The sequence below is a fragment of the Thermobia domestica genome, chromosome 16 (genome assembly GCF_964235325.1).
Source record: "Thermobia domestica chromosome 16, izTheDome1.hap1.1, whole genome shotgun sequence".
Classification (NCBI taxonomy): domain Eukaryota; kingdom Metazoa; phylum Arthropoda; class Insecta; order Zygentoma; family Lepismatidae; genus Thermobia; species Thermobia domestica.
Window position 1 is genome coordinate 87,912,696 of NC_137469.1, and position 22,764 is coordinate 87,935,459.

The following is a 22,764-nucleotide window of genomic DNA, read 5'->3' on the forward strand; positions in this document are numbered from 1 at the left end:
ATTATTTTGCATGAGCATGTTCAAAGGTGCAACATCGGGTAGAATTTACTCCTTTTACCTCACGTAAACTTGATGTATTGCAATCCCAAACAGTTATATTTCTGCAAGTTGAAGGAAGTATCAATAAAATCGCATGTCGTATTAGACACACACACACACACACAAAAAAAAAAAAAAACAGCCCTAACAGGAAATTACCTTTCCTGCATATTTTTATATAAGAATTTGTTTTACACATTATTCTTGGGTTATTGGATTTAAATATTTATTTATGAAATATAAGCAGAATCACCTGAGTCGTTTTTGATAAAACTGATTCACATTCGAGAAGATAGTCTAGAAAGATGTCACTCGCAAGAGTTAACTACTACTCCTGAATCTTATAAAAGCCTTAAGTTTCAAGTCTTGTCTCTTATCATTACTAGGAAGTTAATAATAAGATTATGTGCGATGTACTTCGTATTACTTAGTATACTCTCGAAATCAAATTTATTAGTGATATCTCCTTATTCTGTTAAACTTTTTTATCTTAAGACAGAAGGTTGCAATGCTGATTTCAGGAAAAAGAGAAAATTCATTCAACCATGAAACACCAGTTGTTGAGAGATGTGAAGTGCGATAATGGCTTGCTGAGGCTAGAAACCTGACTAATTATTGAGAGTGTATTTGAAGATCATGCAGATGATAACACGTCCCGTTCAGGGGACGTTTACCCAACCATTTTAATTCACTTGACGGATAATATCCCTTCACCGTTTATTGTCTCGTGCCGTTCTTAATGAAAGAAATAATTTTCAGAAAAAAAAATCACTTTAAATAATTCTCAAATACAGTTTTCACAAATCACTCCTCACTGTTCTCTTGAATTTCTCAGAAAATATCACTATATCACTTAGAAATTCAATTTCTTCTTGACGTCCTCTGCACCTTCAGTGGGAATTGGGAACACCAGATTCTTACCTGGAGTATCAGGGAGTGACTCACAGTCCAATTCTTCTCCATCAGTAATGAGATCAAGCACGAACTCATCCTCGACGTGGGCTACGCTCGAGAATCCACCACCTGACGTTTCTCCAACTGCAGCCTTGTTAGCCTTTTCCCGTAAAAGGCTTTGGTAGTATTTCCGAGCCGATTTTTGGAACTGAACAGCTCGTATTTCCTTCAAGGTATATTCCGCTTCGTTTTTCCGAAATTTTTTGACTTGCATCTCACCAGACTTATCACTTAAAAGCAACCTTTGTTTATTGTTCTTTGGTGCATCTACGTGACACAAAAGTTCTAATTCGAAACTTGATCCAGCTTTAGGGCGAGCTGCCACGAAAACATTTCTCGAAGTTTTTGGCTTCTTGAATAATCCTGCCATTTTATCTTACTAAAAAAAAAAATCTTACGGTGTCTACACCAAAAAAGCAACTGTTCAACTGGTGGACTGCCAGGCTAAATCCCTAACTTCTAACTAATTTCAAAAGAAAAATAAATACATATATATATATATATATATATATATATATATATATATATATATATATATATATATATATATAAAACAAACATGGGTGAAAGAACTTTAAATAACCTCATCCGTAGGATGTCTTATTTTTCCCCCTACCCTTGCGACCTTTTCATCTGGAAAAAGTGTCCTCGCAAACTCTGGTTGCAATTCTTTTACATGTTTACAAAATTTGGGAGCTATAAAAATCGGTTTGAGCATGTCGGCGTTCGTCTTTACTATTCTCCCACTGTCCCGATTCCTTACTAAAAATGTGTTAGCGGCAATCTGCTTCTGTATTAACCAAGGTCCTCCGTACTTCGGCAATAATGAAGCAGTAACTTTGTTTGTAGGCGAAGATAACCTTGTTATTCTTAACCATACTCTCTGACCCTCTTTAAATGGATTGGGTTTTCTTCCTTTGTCGTAAATTCTCTTCCTGGCGGCATGTTGTCTCTTCTGAACTTCATTCGCGCGGTTGAAGGCAGTTTCCATCCGATCTCTAATTTCTCTAACATACTTCGGGTAGTCTGTCTCCCCCTCATTTTTTCTTTCCGCGAGAGGTTCCAAAATAGGGTGTCTAAATGGCCTTCCAAAAAACAAATGGGTTGGACTAAAACCAGTAGCAGCACAAACTCTTGAGTTTATTGCAAATTCTATCAATTTTATGTCCTTTGACCAATCCTCATGCCGTTTTGCATATATACCCACTATCGTCTTGACGTCCTTAATCATTTTCTCACTTCGGTTTCCTTTTGGTCTATATGAACTAATGAATTTGCATTTAGTTCCAATCATCTTCATTGTATCTCTCCAGAACTTTCCAGAGAAGATAGAGTGATTATCTGAACAGAGCTGAGAAAAATAACCAAACTCCGAGAAGAAAGCCATTAAACAATCGACCATTACTTTGGCAGTAAGTTTACGAACTGGATAAATTTTAACCAATCGAGAAAACCCATCGACTAACACTAAGCCATAACGATAGCGTCCTATTTTACTTGGGACTAAAGGCCCGAAATTGTCGACATATAGTAACTGGTTCGGTCTATCAGCCAGAGAAGATTCCATAAATCCGTATTTTGTGTTCATATTTTCTTTAAATATACTGCAAGGAACACAGGCTCTACAAAATTCCCTACATTCTTTCTCATTTTTGGCCAGAAATATAGCTCTCGAATTTTCCTAAACGTCTCAAGCCATGATGGATGTCCGGATTCCTTTACAATATGTGTCATTACACAAATCGTTCCTTTCAAATACTCGGGAATCCAAATAACTTCCCTTTCCTCTCCGTTTACTTTAACCTTTCTCCTTAAAATTTCGTTGTTATCAATATAACAATTCCGCTTGGCTGCCCTTAATTTTTTCTTCAATTTCGGGGGAATGTCTAACTTCTCACCATTAAAAAACCAGATAATTTTAGAAACAAATGCATCAGTCATTTGTTCTTCTCTAAGTTTTCTTGTATCTTGGATTCTGGGAAAATCACCTTCTTCCTTCTCATCTTCTTCTTCTTCTACAAGCATACAAAAAGGCAACTCGGAAATTAATTTCCTCTTTTCTTCTAGAGAGAAACTCCTATATTCGCTCAAATCGGGCATTAATCTCTTTCGTTTTTCTTCCTTCATTTGTTTCTTCATAAGCTTTACTTCCTTATAACTTCTATAATCAATTAATAAAACTTCGGAGGTTGGCAACTCTTGAACATTTACTAATTTTCCGCCTTCTGTTTCTACTTTCAGACAACCGGAATCGTTTTCTTCTTCTAACGGGAGTATCTCGTTAGCTTCCGGGGTCCCCACGAACTCAGGGACCTCCGTGTGAGAACTTTCCAGCCTCGATAAAAAATCAATTGGATTTTTCTTCCCTTGTTGAAATCTTAAAACTACAGGAAATCTCATTATTCGGGTCAGCCATCTCTGAACCAACGCTGGAACTTTCACGGAGTTAATCAACGATAATATAGGTTTATGATCCGTGTAAACATAGACAACTGGCGCATGTATTAAGTATAGTTCAAACTTTTCTAACGACGTTAGAATCGCAAGAATTTCTAAATATGTCAATCCATATTTATTTTGTGTTGGCGATAATTTTCTTGACCCAAATGCAATTACAGCTAGTTTTCCATCTTCGTCCTTTTGACACAAAGTATACCCGCTGGCTAAAGAACTACCATCAACATACAAGTAATAAGGTTCTTCCAGCTTCGGCAACATCAACTTGGGATCTTTGGCTAACTCTTCTTTCAATTTCTCTAAAGCACGATCATGTTTTTCTTCCCATACGAAAAGCGTATGTTTCCTAAGTAAATCGGTTAACGGTAGAACTATTTCGGCCATGTTTGGAATTCTGAAATGGAAAAATTGAAAAAATCCGAGGATTTGTTGCAACTGCTTAACAGTTTTCGGTCTGTTAATCTGCCTTTCCATTCTCAATTTCTCTGGCGTACACGTGATATACCCGGTTGAAATTCTATATCCCAAAAAATCTAATTCTTGGGTACAAAGAACAGCTTTATCAGGACTGAGAGTTAGTCCTGCTTCCTCAATTCGCTTGAGTGTTTCTTCAAAAATATCTAGTAATTCGTCAGGTGTCTCTGCTCCGATAAGCACGTCATCAGAGAACGTTATGACCTTTGTATAGTATAATTCCTTCAGTACTAATTGCATTAATCAGGCAAGAGAATAGGGATAATTCTTCAAACCATAACAGCCCCTAAGATAATAATAAGTACCCAAATGTGTAATGAAACCAGTGTACGGTTGGCTCTCCTCATCAATTTCAATCTGGGCATACGCGAATGACAAATCGACGGAAAGGAAATACTTCATTTTTCCTAGGTGTGCTAATGCTTCCGTCAGACTCGGCAGACTTACCCCCTCCTTTTCCGACATACTATTTATCTTACGGCTATCCAAAATTATCTTAAAACTTCCATCCTTTTTCTTGTGTAGAATAGGACAACTAACATACGGGGTATTTGGCTTTTTGATAATTTTATCATTCTCCATTTGCTTTAGCACTGTCTCCATAATTTTCCGTTTCTCAAAATACATGGGTCTCAATCTAAAAGCAAAAGGCTTAGGGTCTTTAACTTTAATATGATGCTTGATCAAATGAGTAAGGCCTGGCTTATTGGAAAAAACCTTATTATGTTTTTCAAGAATGGTTCGCAGTCTATTTTTTCGCTGGAAATCTAAATTTACTTTATTTAACATTTCTTCAATCATCTGTTTCGAGGATCTTTCAACAACTGCACAGCCTGTATCTCCCCCTTTCCCCTTGTTTGGGTTGTCAAACTCACAAATGGACATCTTTCCGTCGTCAATACACCAGCCGTTCAAAGAAATAAACAATGCAATTCTTGTTTTCGATAGGAAATCTCTACCAACTAGACATTTTTTCAGAAGGCCTCTCAAAAGGTAGAACTTCTGCCTGATTATATGCCCATAATATTCTATATTTACAATGACACTTTCTTCAGCCATTGTAGTTTCTTTCGCTAAACAAAGCGACAAAAATTCCTTTCTGAATCTGACCCCTCTATTTTTCCATATTTTCGCTTCTTCCTCGTCAATGAAAGAGAGCTGACTTCCTGTATCGCAATAAAGAAGAACGTCCCTCCCAAGAATTGAAGCTTTTATGAGAGGTTCAGCGTCCCTTCCCTGAATTGCCTTTTTTTCTCGCAGCGCTAAAAAAGGATCTCTGTCTTTGTTTTTCCTTCCTTCCTCCTCTGCTTTTACAACAGCAGGTGCATTACAACCAACACCATTAGAGTTTTTGGGACAACGTGACCCTGAAAATTTCTCAACTTGAGTATCTTCTGCCTCTGTTTCTGGTTCTATAAACCTAGTAAAACGAGAATCATTCTGAAAACACCAAGTATTCCTTGAGAGGAAAATATTAATTCCAGCCTTGGCAATAAAATCTGCACCTAGTACCAACTCGATATTCTGGTCTTCCAAAACGTAAAACTTATGTGAAAACTTCCTTCCTTTGATAAAAAATGTGGGATACACTATCTGCCTAGTCTTTGCCTGTCCCGACGCTAATAATACAGTATCGTTTATTCGCCTTGTTTTCGCTCCTTTCTGAATCCATTGCTTACAAGTCTGTTGGTTTACAAGACATATAAACGAGCCATTATCCAGATAACAGTCCTTTATATGCCCATAGAAACGCCCAAAAATATAAGGTGGAACGTTTTTTCCCTTAGCAATTTTCCTAGGGAATTTCATTACAGACGCAGTGATCTGGTGCTTATTTTCGTGGTTTACAACCTTTTTCCTGCTCGGGCATTCAAACCGTTTGTGACCAAATCCCGCACACGCATGACATTTAATTACAGGTTTTTCTTTCTTTTCCTGCCTAATTTCACTCTGTTCTTTTGTCCTCCTACTAAAGTACGCTGGATTTAATGCCTGGGGTTTTATCTCCGGTTCTGCTTCTACTTCTAAAGGACTCCTTTTAATCGTGGCAATCTCAACGCTATCTCCCTTCCCAGCATAATGCTGTTTTGTGTAATTATAATTTTCTAACAAAAATGCTTGCACTTTTAAAGCGTATTCTTTAGGCTCCCTCAAATTTCTGAATTCCTTTTCATGCAAATACTTCTTGAATTTCGGATGCGCTTTACTATCTTTTGAATTTGTTCAGCTTCCGGAATTTCCCTTCTTAGACGGGAAAAAAGTAACGCCATTTCCCTAATAACGGGTTGCTGAATTCTAGCTGCCAATTGACTTTCTATCTCACTCTCATAATTGAAACTAAAATATTCCTGTAAAAGACTGTTTCTAAATTCTGCAAAGCTAGAGAACTTCTCCTTGAAATTAAACCATTTCTTCGCATCTCCCTGCAACAGCTTAGGAATTACCTTCTCTAACATTTCCTCTAATGAAATATTCTTACTTTTCGCATAGTCCACTACATTTTCAAGGAAATCAAAAGGATTCTCTGATACCTCACCGGAAAATGAAGGAAGCGTTATTTCAACTTGGTCTAACCTCCTACAGTTACAACTTCGCTGACTGTTTTCTCCATGATTTGCCCCTCTGAGATTTCTTATCTCTTGTACTATATCTTCCACACCTATCTGCAATTCCAACCCTATTCCCAGAGCTGTCTTTAGCTTATTCAAATCCACCATGTTCTCCATGTTTCCCCTATGCCTTGCTCTCATTTTTTAACTCAATCCCGGACGAGAACGGCCCCCACTGTGTAAGGTAAAAAAAAAGAAAAAATGTAAATTCCAAAAGAAATAATTCGTCCGCTCGCTGTTGTCTAGGTAACAGGTTCAAAATACGATTGAGTTAAAAATAACAAGTCAAATGATTTACGGAGAATAACTAGATTTATTAAGCTTTATGTTTCTCTAACTTAGGTAAGGTGAGTGGCTAGAAATCTGAGATTCAAAGGACGTTACTTCGCCCTTGTAAAATTAATCCTTAATATTTTGCTCGACTTCCCAAAAACTCATCATGAGAGTTCAAGGAGCACAAACTCTAATTTAAATATCACTAAAACATAAAAATAAAAGACTTCTCTAATAATTCTTTGGGAACTGCGGTAATATGGAAACTAGTACTCTCTCTACTCTAGGTCCATATTCCTTACTTTCAAAGACTGCTTAACTTCACTTAGTAACAGTCCGGCCTACACCTGGTTTGGACTCTCAACACTCTGAGAAATCCTGAAAAAGAAAACTAGGTAAAATCTTAAGGATAGGTAACTTAGGGAATTAGGAGAAGCAGCCGTCACTCATGGCCCAGCTATATTACGTCTTCCATTCAAGACTCTAGGTTAAAAGGTGAACACACACTCTAATACTTTCAAACACGAAAGTCGCAGTGTGAAAACAAAAAACACCAGCCAAGCCTCACTATTGCCTGACTGTACGGGAAACGAAACCAAATCGCAACTTGGATTCTATTTTAAATGGGAAAAACCTCCAGCACCTGGAGAGTTTCAAAACCTAAGTGCCCTGGGTTCACTCTCTCCCTAGGGTCACCCCAAGAGCAAATTACTTTTCACTCCTTCTAACCTTTAACTAGAGTCCATTTAAGCCATTTTTCTCACGTAGAGCTCAAAAATTCCTACTTCATTCTTTAATTCCTATTCCTAACTCTGGAATTCACCTAAGTTACGGCCAGAGACCACTTTCTCTAGCGGGATTGGAAGCCACGGACTAACATATCCACTGGACAACCAGTAACTAATCTAAAGGACAAATTCCCAGGAAAAAGCTCTCTTCTAATTCCCTTCGGACTGAACAGCCACCAGCATCGGCCCTCTACTCTACAGGCCTCCTTAGCTGAAACAGCGAAAGCCATAAAAAGATCCGCCTTTTTATATGTTTTGCCGGGGACAGGAAAAATGAAGAAAAAATTTAAGTATTAACGGTTCTAGAAACTTCTACAGCAGTGGAAAATTACTGGAAAAGTATGAAAGAAAAGTGAAATCTTCAAAAAACTAGCCTCTCTACCAGGTCTATAATAAAATGGGAGCGAGAGTAATACTCAATCTAACTAACTGAATCTTAATTTAAAAAAAAAAATTGGCTTATATAAATGATTGGGATAATGCACTAATTGATATTTACATACATTTACATATATTAAACATAGTAATATTATACAGTATATTACGCTATACTTATTAAATAGATAGAACCAAATAAATGCATAAGATAAATACGTGTCAGGCCTGACTTATTATTAATACACACAACTTAATTATAAATAGATAGATTTAATATTAAAATATATATAACCTGAAATATCAAAGCAAGGTAACAAAGTGCCCCTTGCAACAGTAGGAGTAAACCACAGCATGCACAGCATTCAGTGACTAGCGGGCTTGGTACGTCATGTCGAGTGTGCAGTTAGGGCGAGAAAGGTATCGTCATCCGCAAAGAAAGTTCACATATACTGTAACTGCCACATTTTCATTAATAACTCAGTTTTCTTAATATATTATCGCTTAATTAGGAAAGTGATATAGTTGCTATAAGAACAAGTTTATGAAAATGAAGAGTATAATAATGGTTGTATTTGAAACAGAGTTTGCGTAATGGAGTAAATATTTACACCACCAGCTTTGCAATACTGTGCATTTTAAATTTTCAATCTCATCATTTTACTTATTTCGCTTCAATGTTTATGGGATTTAGTATAGCATTATGAAACATTCAATAACTGATCTGGTAGTGAAACATATTTAATAAGATTACCGCACATTACGGTAGATTCTGAGCTCGCTCCCAGCTTTGCGAGCACTAGTGATGAGCATATGCAAGACCAAGACCAAGACCTGGGTGGTTTTGGTCTTGCGCATCCAGTCTTGGTCTTGGTCTTGCACTGGAACCTTTGGTCTTGGTCTTGGTCTTGGTCTTGCTGCAAGAGTCTTGCTTTTAGGAAATGTTATGCCTTTCGTACGTAAATTTTATTCTGGATAAATTCTACAATGTGCCAATAGTAACGAAAATACAATGTATGTTCCTAAATGAAATATAGTTTATCTTCGTGTAAGTATGATGATAGTATACAACATAGGTGATAACTTTTTTTTAATGGATTTCCACACTTCACTACTTATAAGATAAATTACAATGTTTCGTAATCATTTTATATTTTTTAACAGATTCAAATACTCCACTGGTTCCCAAATTGGGGAAACGCATGAAAGAAAATCAAGACGTCACAGATTACTGAAATATCATAAATTGTTATATTATTTTTACACTCTAAAGTCGTCATAGATTGTTTATTTTCAACCAAGATTAGCTAATCTTTAAATTGAACAAACTTCCAATTAAATATTGAGATTTTATTTTACTGATTCCAATATACACACTATGGAACAGAAACATGGACATTACGCAAAAGCGTTGGAAAAAAACATTCGAGGGTTTTGGTAAAAGAAGAGAATTAGCTGGGTTGAACGGAAAACGAATGAGAAGGTGTTAGAAATAGTAGTAGTAGGGGAGAAAAGAATTTTAGATGTAATTAAGAGAAGGAAAATGAACTGGTTGGGACATTGGCTGAGGAGGAACTTTATTATGAGGGACATGCTAGAGAATATGGTGGAAGGAAAGAGAGGGAGGGGCAAAGGAGACTGTAGTTGAAGGAATTTATTAAAACAGAAAATTGCTACGTCAAAACGAAGAGAATAGCTGAGGACCACCGCATATCGAAGCTTTTGAGTTGCAACAAGTGACCTGCCAATAATGGTAAAATAGCTATGATGATGATACGTTAGCACTATTGACCAAAGAGAGAGAGAGAGATAAATTAAAAAAATAACGATGATAATAATCAAACATCTTAATATTTTAGTATAATTTGAGTAAAAACTGAAAACGACTCAACTGTTCATGTCTTTTGTGTAAACTCAAATTATACAAACACTTTGATCTATATTAGAAATACAAAAACACAGCATCAAACTCCAGGTTATTTGAAATAACTGCACAAAATCATTCTCACTTGCGAATATGGATTATTTATTGTTATATAAAGTTATATTGCTCAATCTTCGTGTGCCATATACCTGAGGAGGCTAAAAGTTATATTGATAAATAATTATGCGACGTATAAGCACTCGCCCATAAAATCAAACTTGCAGTCACATACACAAGTTTTTGACAAGTCATGAAAATGTTATTTCGATATTAATTTTTTGAGCACACATTAAAAATTTCTAATGAATGCTTGATCCTTGTAGCTAAGGCCATACCCATGTAGTTGGCACCTATGGTGTACGGAATTACCGATGCTTAATATTACATTTCTCTTTAGTTTTAGAAGAGGAACACCACTAATATGTCTTGAAATGATGTAATATCTAGTTTTACGTGCCACAATTATGCCCCGAGGCTAAGATAGATGGTGATGAGAAATGAATGAAATGGTGGAATGACGAAAGTAGGAGGAAACGGGAAAATTCCGAGAAAACCTACGCACACGGTCTCTATCCACCAAAAAGGCACATATGGTTCAAGTTGGGATCGAACCAAGAACCCCAGCACCAAAGGTGAACGCTCTACCAGTGAGCCGGTACTAGTGCAAGACTCTTGTGCAAGAGCCGTGGTCTTGGTCTTGGTCTTGCATCGGGATTCCTGGTCTTGGTCTTGGTCTTGCATGCAAGACTCTTGCGCTCATCACTAGCGAGCATTTGATAATATTTTATTATTATATTAGATAAAATGTTATGTGGAAGAGTTATAAATTAAATAAGAAAGTGAAATGAAATATTTAACATCCCACTATTACGCCCTTTAGGCGGGAAGGTTCTAGAATACTGGTCCGCACATAGAGGTGAATTTGGGTTAGTGGTTAGTGGTTAGTGTCAAAATGTTTAATAAGACGCTGAAAAATTTTGGTCTAGTCTATATTCACGTAACACTCCTCCACTTAAAAACATACTACTAAGTGATCCTGAAATTGACACCAATTTTGGTCTAGTCTGTATTCATGTAATACTTTAAAGAGCGAGGCTCTACTGAGACGTGGGCCTACTAATTAACGGGGAATCCGAACCACATGAACTCACATCGGGAATGACCCCCGGGTGTCCCACGCCAAAGGCGCGTATTGCCTGTCACATAAAAAAATGCATGTTTTTCCACAGGATAGGCCTAGTATCTTTTTCCCCTTACTATGAGAAGAAATCCGTACACGTTCCTTTCTATCACCTCGCGATTTAATTAAATGTTATAAAGATTTTAAAAACTGAATCCCTAACCAATGGATAAATGCATGATCTCTCTCTTTGCAGTTCACACAAGACATTATAGAAATATCGCAAAACTTAATAAAAAGAAAAAGAAGAAAAATAACGTCCTTTCACAGCACGAAGTTTACGGTTATTGCTATGTATTTATAGAGTAGATGACTTGTGTATCCTGATCATCCTTGATATCAAGTTTCCATTGTTCTTATATCTTGGTGAAACCGTTCTCCCATTTCGTCGCTTACATCTGCAAGATTTCCTGGAAAGAAGTTGAGGTGGGAGTACAGAAAGTGGGTCGGAGTGCATTTTCAAATCATGCGACATCCCAGAGCTTCATATGAGAACAGAAGTTGCCGGACCAGAGCCTCGTAATTTTGAGCTTTAGTTTTGCCCAAAAAACCTTTTATAACTTGAACAAAAGCACGCCAGGCATTTAACTCTGTCGTTTAAACTCTGTTCAAACAATTCGTCATGGATGAGTTTGCGAATATCAGGTCCTGTGAAAACTCCTTCTTTTAATTTACCATCACTTAGTTTTGGAAAACATTATCTAAGATACTTATATCCTTCACCTTCTTTGTCCATAGCTTTTACGAAATTCTTCATGAGGCCCAACTTAACATGAACAGGTGGAAGCAGCACCTTGGCTGGATCGATCAGAGGCGCATACTTGACACTGTTAGTACCGGGCTTAAATGTCTCTCTGGGGGGGGGGGCACTCTTTTTATGAAAAATGCTTTCCTGTGGCTCTTGAGTCCCAAAGACAAAAAGCAACAGTACTTTGTAAATCCACCTTGCAGACCAAGTAATATTGCAAAAACTTTCAAATCTCCGCAAATTTGCAAACCATATTCTTTGTAGTTAATACGATTTAAAATGAGCGCGAGATTCTCGTAAGTCTCTTTCATCGAAACAGAGTGTGCCACAGGAATAGACGGCAGCTTATTTCCATTATGAAGTAAAACTGCTTTCAGACTGTACCAAATTTCTCAAAAGTAAATCCCCACGTTGAGCGGGTTTGCATATCCAGGCTCCTAACTATGAAAACATTTACGATCACTCCAACCCCAATCATTTCACAGATTCAACCTGTTGTATATAAGTTATTAGGACGTAAAATTGAATATAATTTATACGAAAAAGACTTTTATGCATTGCAAGACCTGTAACTGCCAAATATTCACCACAAACTTATAGTCGTATCGACATAAACAAAAAGAAGTGTGGAGCAGGAAACTACTTTAGCCAAAAGTCAAAAGAGACGCACTGAAGACATACGAACTTGTCGAGCGGTTTGGGTCACTAGTCTATCAATTAGAAGTTTATGTGTTCAAACCCTGAAGGGAGTATTCGTTTTTTTAAGTGTGTTCCTATTTTCATCAGAAGACTGAGAAAATTTCTTTAAATAAATCTTTGGCAACTACTTTTCCGTCAAATTCCATTAGAAGGGAACATTATTTGAATTGCAAATCTAAAATCCAGAGCTGAGAACTAAATATTATGTTCAATATTTCATTATTATCCTTTGATTTGTAATGAAAAACTAATTATAAGCATTGACGATTTCAGAAGATTTTCCCTCGGTAATGGTCAATATATGAATGAGAGAAAACTGATAAAACATTATTAGTCCACTTTGAGCATGATCGAAGATAACTTATGGCCACGAAGGGGGAAATTTATGTCGACAGAGTCTCAAATTCTCCCACAGGTCATGCCCTGAAATCATCACTGTTTGAAAGGTTTCCTTAACAAATAGAATATCACATTTATTTCTCGTTCTACGTTTTGAAATGGAAATATCATAATTTTAAAGTGAATTATAATACGATAAGCATAAAGATTTGTAGAACTTATGAAGTAAATATTCTTGTGTAAGTTTTCGATTTCTAATCGGATTAAAACTCGAATATTCGTTTGCATCGCACTTTAAAGTAAATCCTCTCTCTATATAATTAACTAACTAACTAACTAACTAACTCTATGGCCTATGGAACCCGGAGGTTAAGTGCCGCGTTCACAAAACCTCTCCACTGACTTCTATCCTTAGCTAATTGGATCCAGTTTCTCTCTATATAATTCTTACTGGAAAGTATGTTTAACTCCAATTACTTAATCAATATTTTTAATAATATATTTTTATTGTAATACTTTTACTATTCAATGTTGTATACACATTTCCCAAAGCAAAACCTGCAAATGTATAGTGGACTAGTGAATATTATCAAATAAATTATCATTTTTTTTACGTAAATACTGCATTCCCTCATTTGAAACTTCGTACTTTAAATAATAATAATAATAATAATAATAATAATAATAATAATAATAATAAAAATAAAAATCATAACCATACCTATATCAGAATTTCAGGCTTAGTCAATAAATGAATTCAACCTGGTTTCTATTCGAAGTTCTATTTAATCGAATCCGATAGAAATACAAAGAGAAACTTCGAGAACAGGTAAAAGAAAAATGTTACCTTGGTGAGACTGGAACTAACCTTTAAGAGTTCCTTTCAATTTACAGACAAATGCCTTAGGCACTTTGTTTCTTTTCTTTAAGTTAACTGATTCACCGAACGTCCGACGTTGAAAAATGTTTAATTTTCCGGTGAAAATTGGTTGGTTTGAAACTTTGACGCGAAGTGGACATTATCAACGTATTATTAACCGTTGAAAAAATATGATCACAACCGAAATTCAACCGTCGGCAGACACTCATTTGGTTACTTGGGTATTTGTGATCTGCTCTTGTCCCTAGAAATAAACCATGTAGTAGATAATTTATTTTCTGTAAATGCAGACAATTTTAATTAGTAAGCTTCATCAATAACTTGCCCTTATATCTAAAAGTAATAGGTAATTTATATACTTACTTTGTAAGGCAATAATAACATTTCTGCTTGAAGATCTTTAAGATCATTGTATTTCGCTGGCTTGGGTTCTCCAAATGATAACGTATCAACCATCACTTTTCCGTCCTCAGCGAAAAATTTCTTTGGTGCAGTGTGTTCCTTGTTAAATTCATTTTGCCACTTTCCTTTGAAGTAGACAGCGTTCAGGAGTACAACCTTAGTCCATTGGTTTAAAATTCCTACACAGAGATAAAAAAAAATCTATTAAACGATAAGAAAAGAAACTTTCTGGGAAAATATAAGAGAGCATTAGCATAAATGACCTGCAGAAATGTATTTATAACTTATATTTACAACATGAGACTATATTTAAAACATGACAATATTTACAAGCAGAGCTGGGTGTTCTAAAACTGGCCCCACGTACAATAAAGTTATATTCTGCAGGTCAAAATAAAGCGAAAATGCTATATAACGGAATACGCTCCAGGGCCTCCTTCAGCCACTACGGGAAATAAAAATTTTCACTATGTGAGCAATGTCACAGGTTAACTTGAAGACATTAACACCCAGATAGCACAGAAAAATTTTTAAAAATGTTTAAAAATTTGCAAGGGCAAACTAAAAAGTTTGCAAAAAACTTGCCTTTTCAAATGAGAAAATTTGTCGAAAGTTCAATGCAAATAACGAAGTTGACGCTGGCTGAGTTTGCAGCAAAGTTGCCTCAGAAAATGAAAACATCTGCCAATACAAACGAAATGTTTGCGACTGCACAGCAAGAAAGTTTGCCAGGACTTTCCTGCAAATATTTTGTGCAAATTTTCTTTGACAAAATTTCCGAAAATGAGCTGATAAATTTGGTGAAAATATTAAAAGGTTTGCAGCAACATTGCAGAAAGTGTTTTCACGATCGCAAGATCATGTTTGCAACAAATGTATCAGGTAATGTTTGCTGCAAATTTATAAAGTGAAACCTAACTTTATGAAACATCAAAATTTTTATAATGTGGGTCCGTCTTTTCTTAGTGGCAAGCATTAAACATATTTAGCTACTTGCCAAAGATAAGAAACTTACGAACGATAAGCGCACACACGAAGGATATCGCAATTTATCCACTTACTCAAGATCATATCCCTGTACTTACTCTCACACACATTCACAAAATAACGTCAGGCTGCCTGGGTCAATAAAAACATCTGATAAGAGACCAGTGAGTTTATTCTGGAGTCCTCTGGTGCATTGGTTATTCTCGATTCTCACTTCCCGCTTGTTTTGTCACAGTTGATGTAGCGCAGTGAATTCTGGATACGATGCGCGCGTACTCGGTAATATCATCACATATTTGCTTTCAGCAAGTTTTTCGAAACAAGTTTTTTTTACAGAGTTGCAAACTGTTTGCGACGGCAAACTTTCAACGCTATATTTTCAGAAAAGATGCAAGTTAATTGCAGTGGTGAATTTATTTTTACAAATCAGCGAAAATTTGCAGATCATATTGAAAGCTTTTAATAAATATTAAGAAATTTTGCCTTCGCAAACTTTCAGATTGTTTGCTCCACTAAACGAAGCAAAAATTTGCCGCAAGTATTCGTGCTATCTGGGCATTGTTCTACGAATCCATCAAGCATTGATATCGATTATTACGCAAATAGGTGGTTCTAGTCAATGTCTACCGATTTTAATTGTCATCTGGAAAGAATCTATATAATTGGTAGATCTACTCTAGTGTCTTTATTTGGGATGTTGCCACATAGTGCAATTCACGTCTCCAGATGAGGACCTGGATATCTAGCTATATGTATACATGAGAGGCGCGGTGGCTCAGTGGTAGAACGTTCACCTCTGGTGCTTGGGATCCCTGGTTCTATCCCAGCTCTTGCAGTGCGGACCTTGTGGTGGACAGACACCGTGCTCGTGGGTTTTCCCGGGGTCTCTTTTAGCCACACCGTCATAACCAATAGTCGGGCAGAGTTGGTGGGAGGACCGTAACATAGAGTATAAAGTTTTTTTTTCTTTGCTGTTTATTATGGATTGGGATGTCTTCTATCAGATTTCGTCGGGTGCCACTTTGGCAATTTTCAGTATGACGTCATTTATGACATCACTTATGCACCTGCCAAACTTACGTAAAACAAAGATTTCATTTCCATATATATATTGCTTTATTTTAATTTGTAGAATCGTGCTCTGTAGTACATAGGCACCATCTTTATAATATCCAATATATATTAGGGTGGTTGTTATTTTTCGACTTCTGATGTGAGCTCCTTCTCGCTAAGCGATTAGAGTACGCGCCTTTGGCGTGGGAGACCCGGATTCGATTCCCGGCGGGAGCTCATGTGGTTCGGATTCAACGTTAATCAGTAGGTCCCGTCTCATATAGCCTCGCTGCTGAAAGGGACGTTAACTTAACAACTCGACTTCCGATGTTCGAGAAAAAATAGCTCAAGTAAATAATGTTAAATGGTGTCCCAAGCGACCTCAAGTTTCAAATGTATTTACAATATACAATATGAGGTAAAAGTATCTGTGGCGATTTCACTATGATACCACATTTACCGCCGGGAGATAGATAACACTAGCCTGCAAAATTAAGGTCACTAAAAAGTGTTTAAAATATAATTGCTGATCTTTATGTATTTTAGTACGCTAATTCCAAAAATAGCATTCATATTTCTGTATTACGTAAGGTTTCTGTATAAAAGAGTCATGCTTCACAGAAAAACAGGTTATATATTCTTACTTTATGAACATACTTTATGAAAAGTTTACTTTTCAGTTTCTAAATAAAACTGGAACAAATATGCTTGCAGATCCTCATGTTACCTTTTTGCTTGAAAACTGCGTCTTCGACATTTTCTTTTGTGTGCTGATTGCTGAAGGTCTCTCTGAAGCATTCAATAATAATCTGCTAGTATGTTGAAATTCCATCTTCCCTAGTACCTAAGCTCCATATCCTTCATACTTTGTTGAAGTTGCTCTCCCTGCTCGTCGCTTACTGCACCTAGATTCTTCAGGAATTGAGGAAGTCCAGTTTTAAACTCATTGAGCATCCCAAATCTTTGAATTTTACTAACGTGTTTTTTACAATGGGTTTGAAAATAGTATCCTAAAATTTACCAAAACATTTATGAACAACTTTTTTAAACGCATTCCAAGCCTCTTGCTCAGGCACTATCATCGTATCATCGAACTTCTTATCTTTCATTAGTTTCCTGATGTGTGCACCAATAAACATACTAGTGTTGCCACGAGACGAGACAGAGCCCTTTTAGACGAGACAGGAGACGAGACAGACTACTTGTCCCTATCGAAAACGAGACGAAACACGAGACGAGACGGGACGTCTCGTGAAATGTCTCATCTCGTCTCGTGTCTCAAAAATGAAAACGCTGGCGGGAATGGCCAAGATTGAAATTGCCAGTGGTCATATAGATTGCAAAAGAAAAATCCCCTTTGTGAGGAAACATGTTGAAAAGCCTACATAGAAAAGTGTCCTCTGTCTATTGAATGAAACAATCGTGATACATGAGCTTCCAGGAATATCATCCTTAATGTCTTGTTCCCAATTCCCCTTGCTGTAAACTGAGGAATTCTCATTTTTTTCATTTCTGGCTGGAATGATGACAAACAAAATCAAAGACAGGGAAGATTTTTACAAGATCAAGAAACCGAACTACCACAACCATCTATTCAATTTGAAAACTGGGTAAGATCTACACTTATCACAGGCTGTAGTTGAAAGTTCTGACTGAGATGGCGGAAGAGAACAAAACAGACTACACTTGTCTTTATTCTCTGGTGGCGGTATTGTTTTTGCTATATGAACCGAAATTAACCGAAAACGGCAATTGAAGTATGTCATCTTGCAACTAAAATTTTGTCTTCCCTCTCTCTCTCTCTATCTCTCTCTCTCTCACACACACACACACACAAACACATACACATACACATAAAAACACACTTTTACCATTTTACCAATCGTTCGCTTATTATACAGCAGTCATGTTGTAAAATTCACCTCTTCGTTTGGAAGGCGGGCGAAGGACAAAGAAAGCAAAGATATTATCGACGAACCCTTCAAATTGTTTGCTTTCAGCAAATTTATGATACTAACAATAACACTTTAGGTGAAGAGGTTTTACAGGGGGACCTTCGTTTTGTTACGCGGAAATGTTTGATCTGATCAGAGTGCGAAATTGCCCTCTGCTTCCATGTTGAGAGGAGGGGAATACTTCCCTTTCCTAGTGAATAATATTCGTTAGGACCTGAATTATCTTCAGAAATTGTTTCTTACAGAGTGTAAAGAACATTTGGTATAATATTCATGTAACTCCGTTGAAAGCAGAATATATTAGAATGATCAAAAATCGAACATTGAAGAACATAATTAACAGAAAAGAAATAGGATACCCAAACCATAATTTTAAACCTGCTATAAAAAGTATATCATATATTTTTACTAATTCCTTACTCCCATGAAAGTATCCTGGGGAGGATATTCTCTCCAATTTTTTCAGACTGAAATCCTTTTATCCCGTACGATTTCGCCCCCTGACACAATACGAAAAAACAAATGCTGTTAAAATCCATACACATAACCCTTCCGGGACTCAACCCGGGGTCTTCAAGTCGATGGTCTATCGCTGCAGATCGCTCGGCTTGGTATGAAGATGTTCGTTGTATGATTGCGAATAGACCACGACAATATAAGAAACTTTAATCCAAAATGGCCACCCAAAAATCAACTTTTATTAGTCCACTACCTAATCTGGGTGTACTGTCATGAGTTTGTTACACAAACGGGGCAGCCACCATATAGTGGCACACACCCCGCGGTTATGGGAACAGATTTGTACCATGGAGGTAAAGACTGGCCCCAAGCATTCTTTCGTCCGATGTGTCGTTCAGCTCCCATTACTATGGCACTTTAAGTAGAGCTTACTGTGCAGTAACATATAAAATTTCAATCAAATACTTTCCATTACTCAATAAAAGTATTTGGTTCCCAGCTTTTTTTAAAAAATAAATAATTGCAACAAATCTACACATGCTAAAATGGAAAGTAGTTTTTGGATTGGTATGGGTTAACAGTGTGAAACCTAAAGGCTGGAATATATGAAATCAAAGTGTACACACATATCTATCTCTCTATTTATCTATATATATTTCCATCTCTCTCTCTCTCTCTATATATATATATATCGAACTTTGCTTGTCGTGTAAACATTATTTGAAATTAGTGTCTTCATCTTCACGTACCTATGAGCAATTTACTGTATATTCGTGTATTGAAACTGGTGAAACAAATTTCAATGTTTCAGAATGTAAAAAAAAAAAGCCAGAGTCGAGAAGCCTCAAACAACTAACAGCAGAGATATATTATCTTGTAAACTATTTGTCCTTGCCTTGTGAACTTATTTGAATTTATTTTTAAGACCTTTAGGCAACTTTGGACCATCCTGAATGGATGATGGTGGGAAAATTAGTGGAATGAAGAAAGTGGTAGGATACTAGACAACTTCGAGAAAACACACACATTCGAAAAATGAAATGAAATGAAATGAAATCTTTGAGTTTTACGTCCCACGGTTAGGCTAAAGGAGACGGTGATAATGAGTAATGAATGAAATGGTGGAATGAAGAAACTGGAGAACCCCGAGAAAACCCACGCACACGGTGTTTGTCCACCACAAAGTTCACTTGGCGGGGGCTGGGATCGAACCCCGAGACCCCAAGCACCAGAGGTGAACGCTCTACCACTGAGCCACCGCGGCCCCCACACACATTCGATGTTTGTCCACCACAAAGCTCACATGGCACTAACCGAGATCGAACCGACTACCACATGCACCAGAGGTGAAGACTTCACGGTGTAGCTACCGTGACATTTCTTGTCTTGTGTGTTCTGGGTAATGCTTGTAACTTAGTTGTATCTTGATTAGCATGGTGCAGCCTGCTACATTTTACTTTCGTTCCCATGGTATGCTGCTATATTTTTTACGAGACAAGACGAGACAAAACGAGACGAGACAAGACGGGACAGAACCTCTCGAGACGAGACACGAGACGGGACGAGCGCATTTTTTCGAGACGAGACATGCTTTTCACGAGACGAGACGAGACAGCCTGAAGTATCGTGGCAAAACACACCCTCTTTCAATTTAGATTCTGAATGCCCTGGAAACTTCTCAGTCAAGTATCGAAAACATTCCTCCTTTTTTCACAGAGTTCTACGAACTGTTTCGTGACACCAAGTTTAATATGAAGTGGCGGGAGCAGGACTCTACTAGGATTAACTAAGCTTCCCGTATTATATTTTAACCTATCTGTAGGGATGTTCGAGGTGGCCAAACTTTTTCAGTCCAATGATGAGCAGAGGATATCCCATTCGTAGAGGATATTTGGTATAACCTGCCTGTTGCCCTAGAATCATGGGAATAACTTTAAATCACGGTATATTGTCCAGCCATGTTCCCTGTACTTAAGTTTTGTGAGGATTCCTGATACATTTTCGCAACTTTCTTTTAGAAACTAATTATTCTTTCCGAAGATTCGATGAACAGTCTCCAGTCCTTAATATCATATGGTATATTCAACTTCTCCATCAATTCAGCGACTTGCAACAACATATTAAGTTTTCTTCTTCACTAAACTAAGGAATAAGACCTCTTTCTCTGTTTCTAAACCAAGAAGAAAAGTATCTGGTGCCATAAGATTTTTCCTTCAGTCGAGAACCCAATACTCTGCATTCCTTTTTAGGACTGAAATTCCTAGCTAAATCATTAAGTTCTGACTGTGAAAATAGCTCAGGCTCATTGTTTCCTGCAACTGTTTCAAACTTATCTGTATCCTGATCATCATCTTCCTTAGAACTTAAGTTGGTATCAGGGCCGACCTTAGCCGATTGGACCGATTGCTCCCAATCGGGTCCCGCGCCTAAGGGGGCCCCGCGCTAGTGCCGTCTACTCTACTCTCCAGTCTAATCTACTCTCCAGTGCCGTTTTAACAGCATATTAGGGCCCAGAGCAAACAGGTGTATTGTGATTCCTATGACAATTTTGTTCCTAATACGTGTAATTAATACATGCCATTCTGTTCTCGGGGCCTCTAATGCTTGTGGGGATCTCGGTCAAGTGGCTATGGTACCGTTAAGATGGATCTGCTACTCTCGGTTGTCAAGTACACACAGCAACGTATTGCAATACAGTTACATCCATGGACTCCACAAGAGAGGGTATGACCTCTCCCCAACAAATAAATGAACAGTTTGTATTTAGTTTCCGGGCATAAGCAAATATTTTCTGAATTTAATGCTGCAGTAGCTTCTTTATTTTTTATTTTACTTATTTTTGTTCTCCTTTTTTGCGTTTACAATTTCTGTTGTAAAAATAGATACGTCCAAGAGTATTCTGCACACCACCAACACCCCTAACACTTCCCAAAATTTTCTTACACACACCCCTGGGCGTAAAAAATATTGTTTTGTTTGAGTTTGTGTAAAAATGCATATCATTATTCTGGGTGCACACCCTCTTTTATTTTGAACATCCACTAAGTAAATGTTTCTTACGTTCTTACTGATTATGTCATGCGATACTACCGCGAATACCAAGATGGTATCAAATAAATCAGCCTCTGTGCGATTTCTTTGCATATCATTTCTCTTATCATACAGCTATATTAAAAATACAAAACCAAGGGACAAACTTTGCCCTCTCCTGCGAAGAATCCCGTGGACACATTTTTAAAAAATCAAGATACGAAAACCGAATGTATACTAGTGCGTACTGAGTGGGTAGTTGCTTATGAAGGTTTGTCTTCTAACTCGAATAATCCAATGAAAAATATGTCATCCATCTTCCATTAGTTCTTTAAAGTTTGTAATCGTCTCACCACCATTTCATTTTTTCTGTAGTCGATAACGATTTCAAGCTGATTATACCTTTCATAAATCGATGTTTTCAATAGCGCAAATTAGATTTTCCTGACTTGAATTCTTTTCAGAAATATACAGCTGTTAAGGAATCTTCGAACCAACGAATTCAATGTGCATTTCATTATGTCTTACAAACATGAACTTATGGAAACATAGACTTTATAGTTGTATTTCTCGCAAAATTCTAGTCCAATTTGATATATTACACGATTCCCTTCCCCCTTTTTTTTAAAGATCGCCGACTTCAAGATGGTGGCTATGATAAGCATACCCTCAAATAGATGTCTACTTCCTCCCAGTGTCGGTTAATGTGTTTCTGTTTTCCATTCTTTTACCCATTTTACAAATGAATTTTTCAAACTTGAAAAATTAGCTGCTATAAGCAATACACAGGGTGAGCGCTTTCACCAGAATATTTTGCAGATGGATAAACGTTATAAAGGAAAATGGGTATAACCACTAGATCACCACAAGGGAGAGCTCAATCTCTCTCTCTCTCTGTATATATATATCTATATATATATATATATATATATATATATATATATATGTGTGTGTGTGTGTGTGTGTGTGTGTGCGTTGACGAAAATGAGTGAGCGAGGTACTTTTCAAGAATACACACCTTGCGACTGGGGAACAGCTTTTTCATGCGGGGAACAAGGCCGATTCCCCGGAAGGAAAAATAGCTTTAACCGTTTCAGGAGGGCCAAAATATGCTTTAATTTTTTTTTTTACCGACTCCT

General features: G+C 37.0%; 1 protein-coding gene across 1 annotated transcript in view; it reads right to left on the minus strand.

Annotated features, from left to right (window-relative positions):
* The window catches only part of LOC145672532 (serpin B3-like), a 156,764-nt gene that overhangs the window by 46,484 nt on the left and 87,516 nt on the right, over positions 1 to 22,764 (minus strand). The window contains exon 5 of the mRNA XM_081741692.1: positions 14,103 to 14,320. Within this exon, the coding sequence (XP_081597818.1) occupies positions 14,103 to 14,320 (218 nt within the window). The remainder of the gene's footprint in view (positions 1 to 14,102; positions 14,321 to 22,764) is intronic.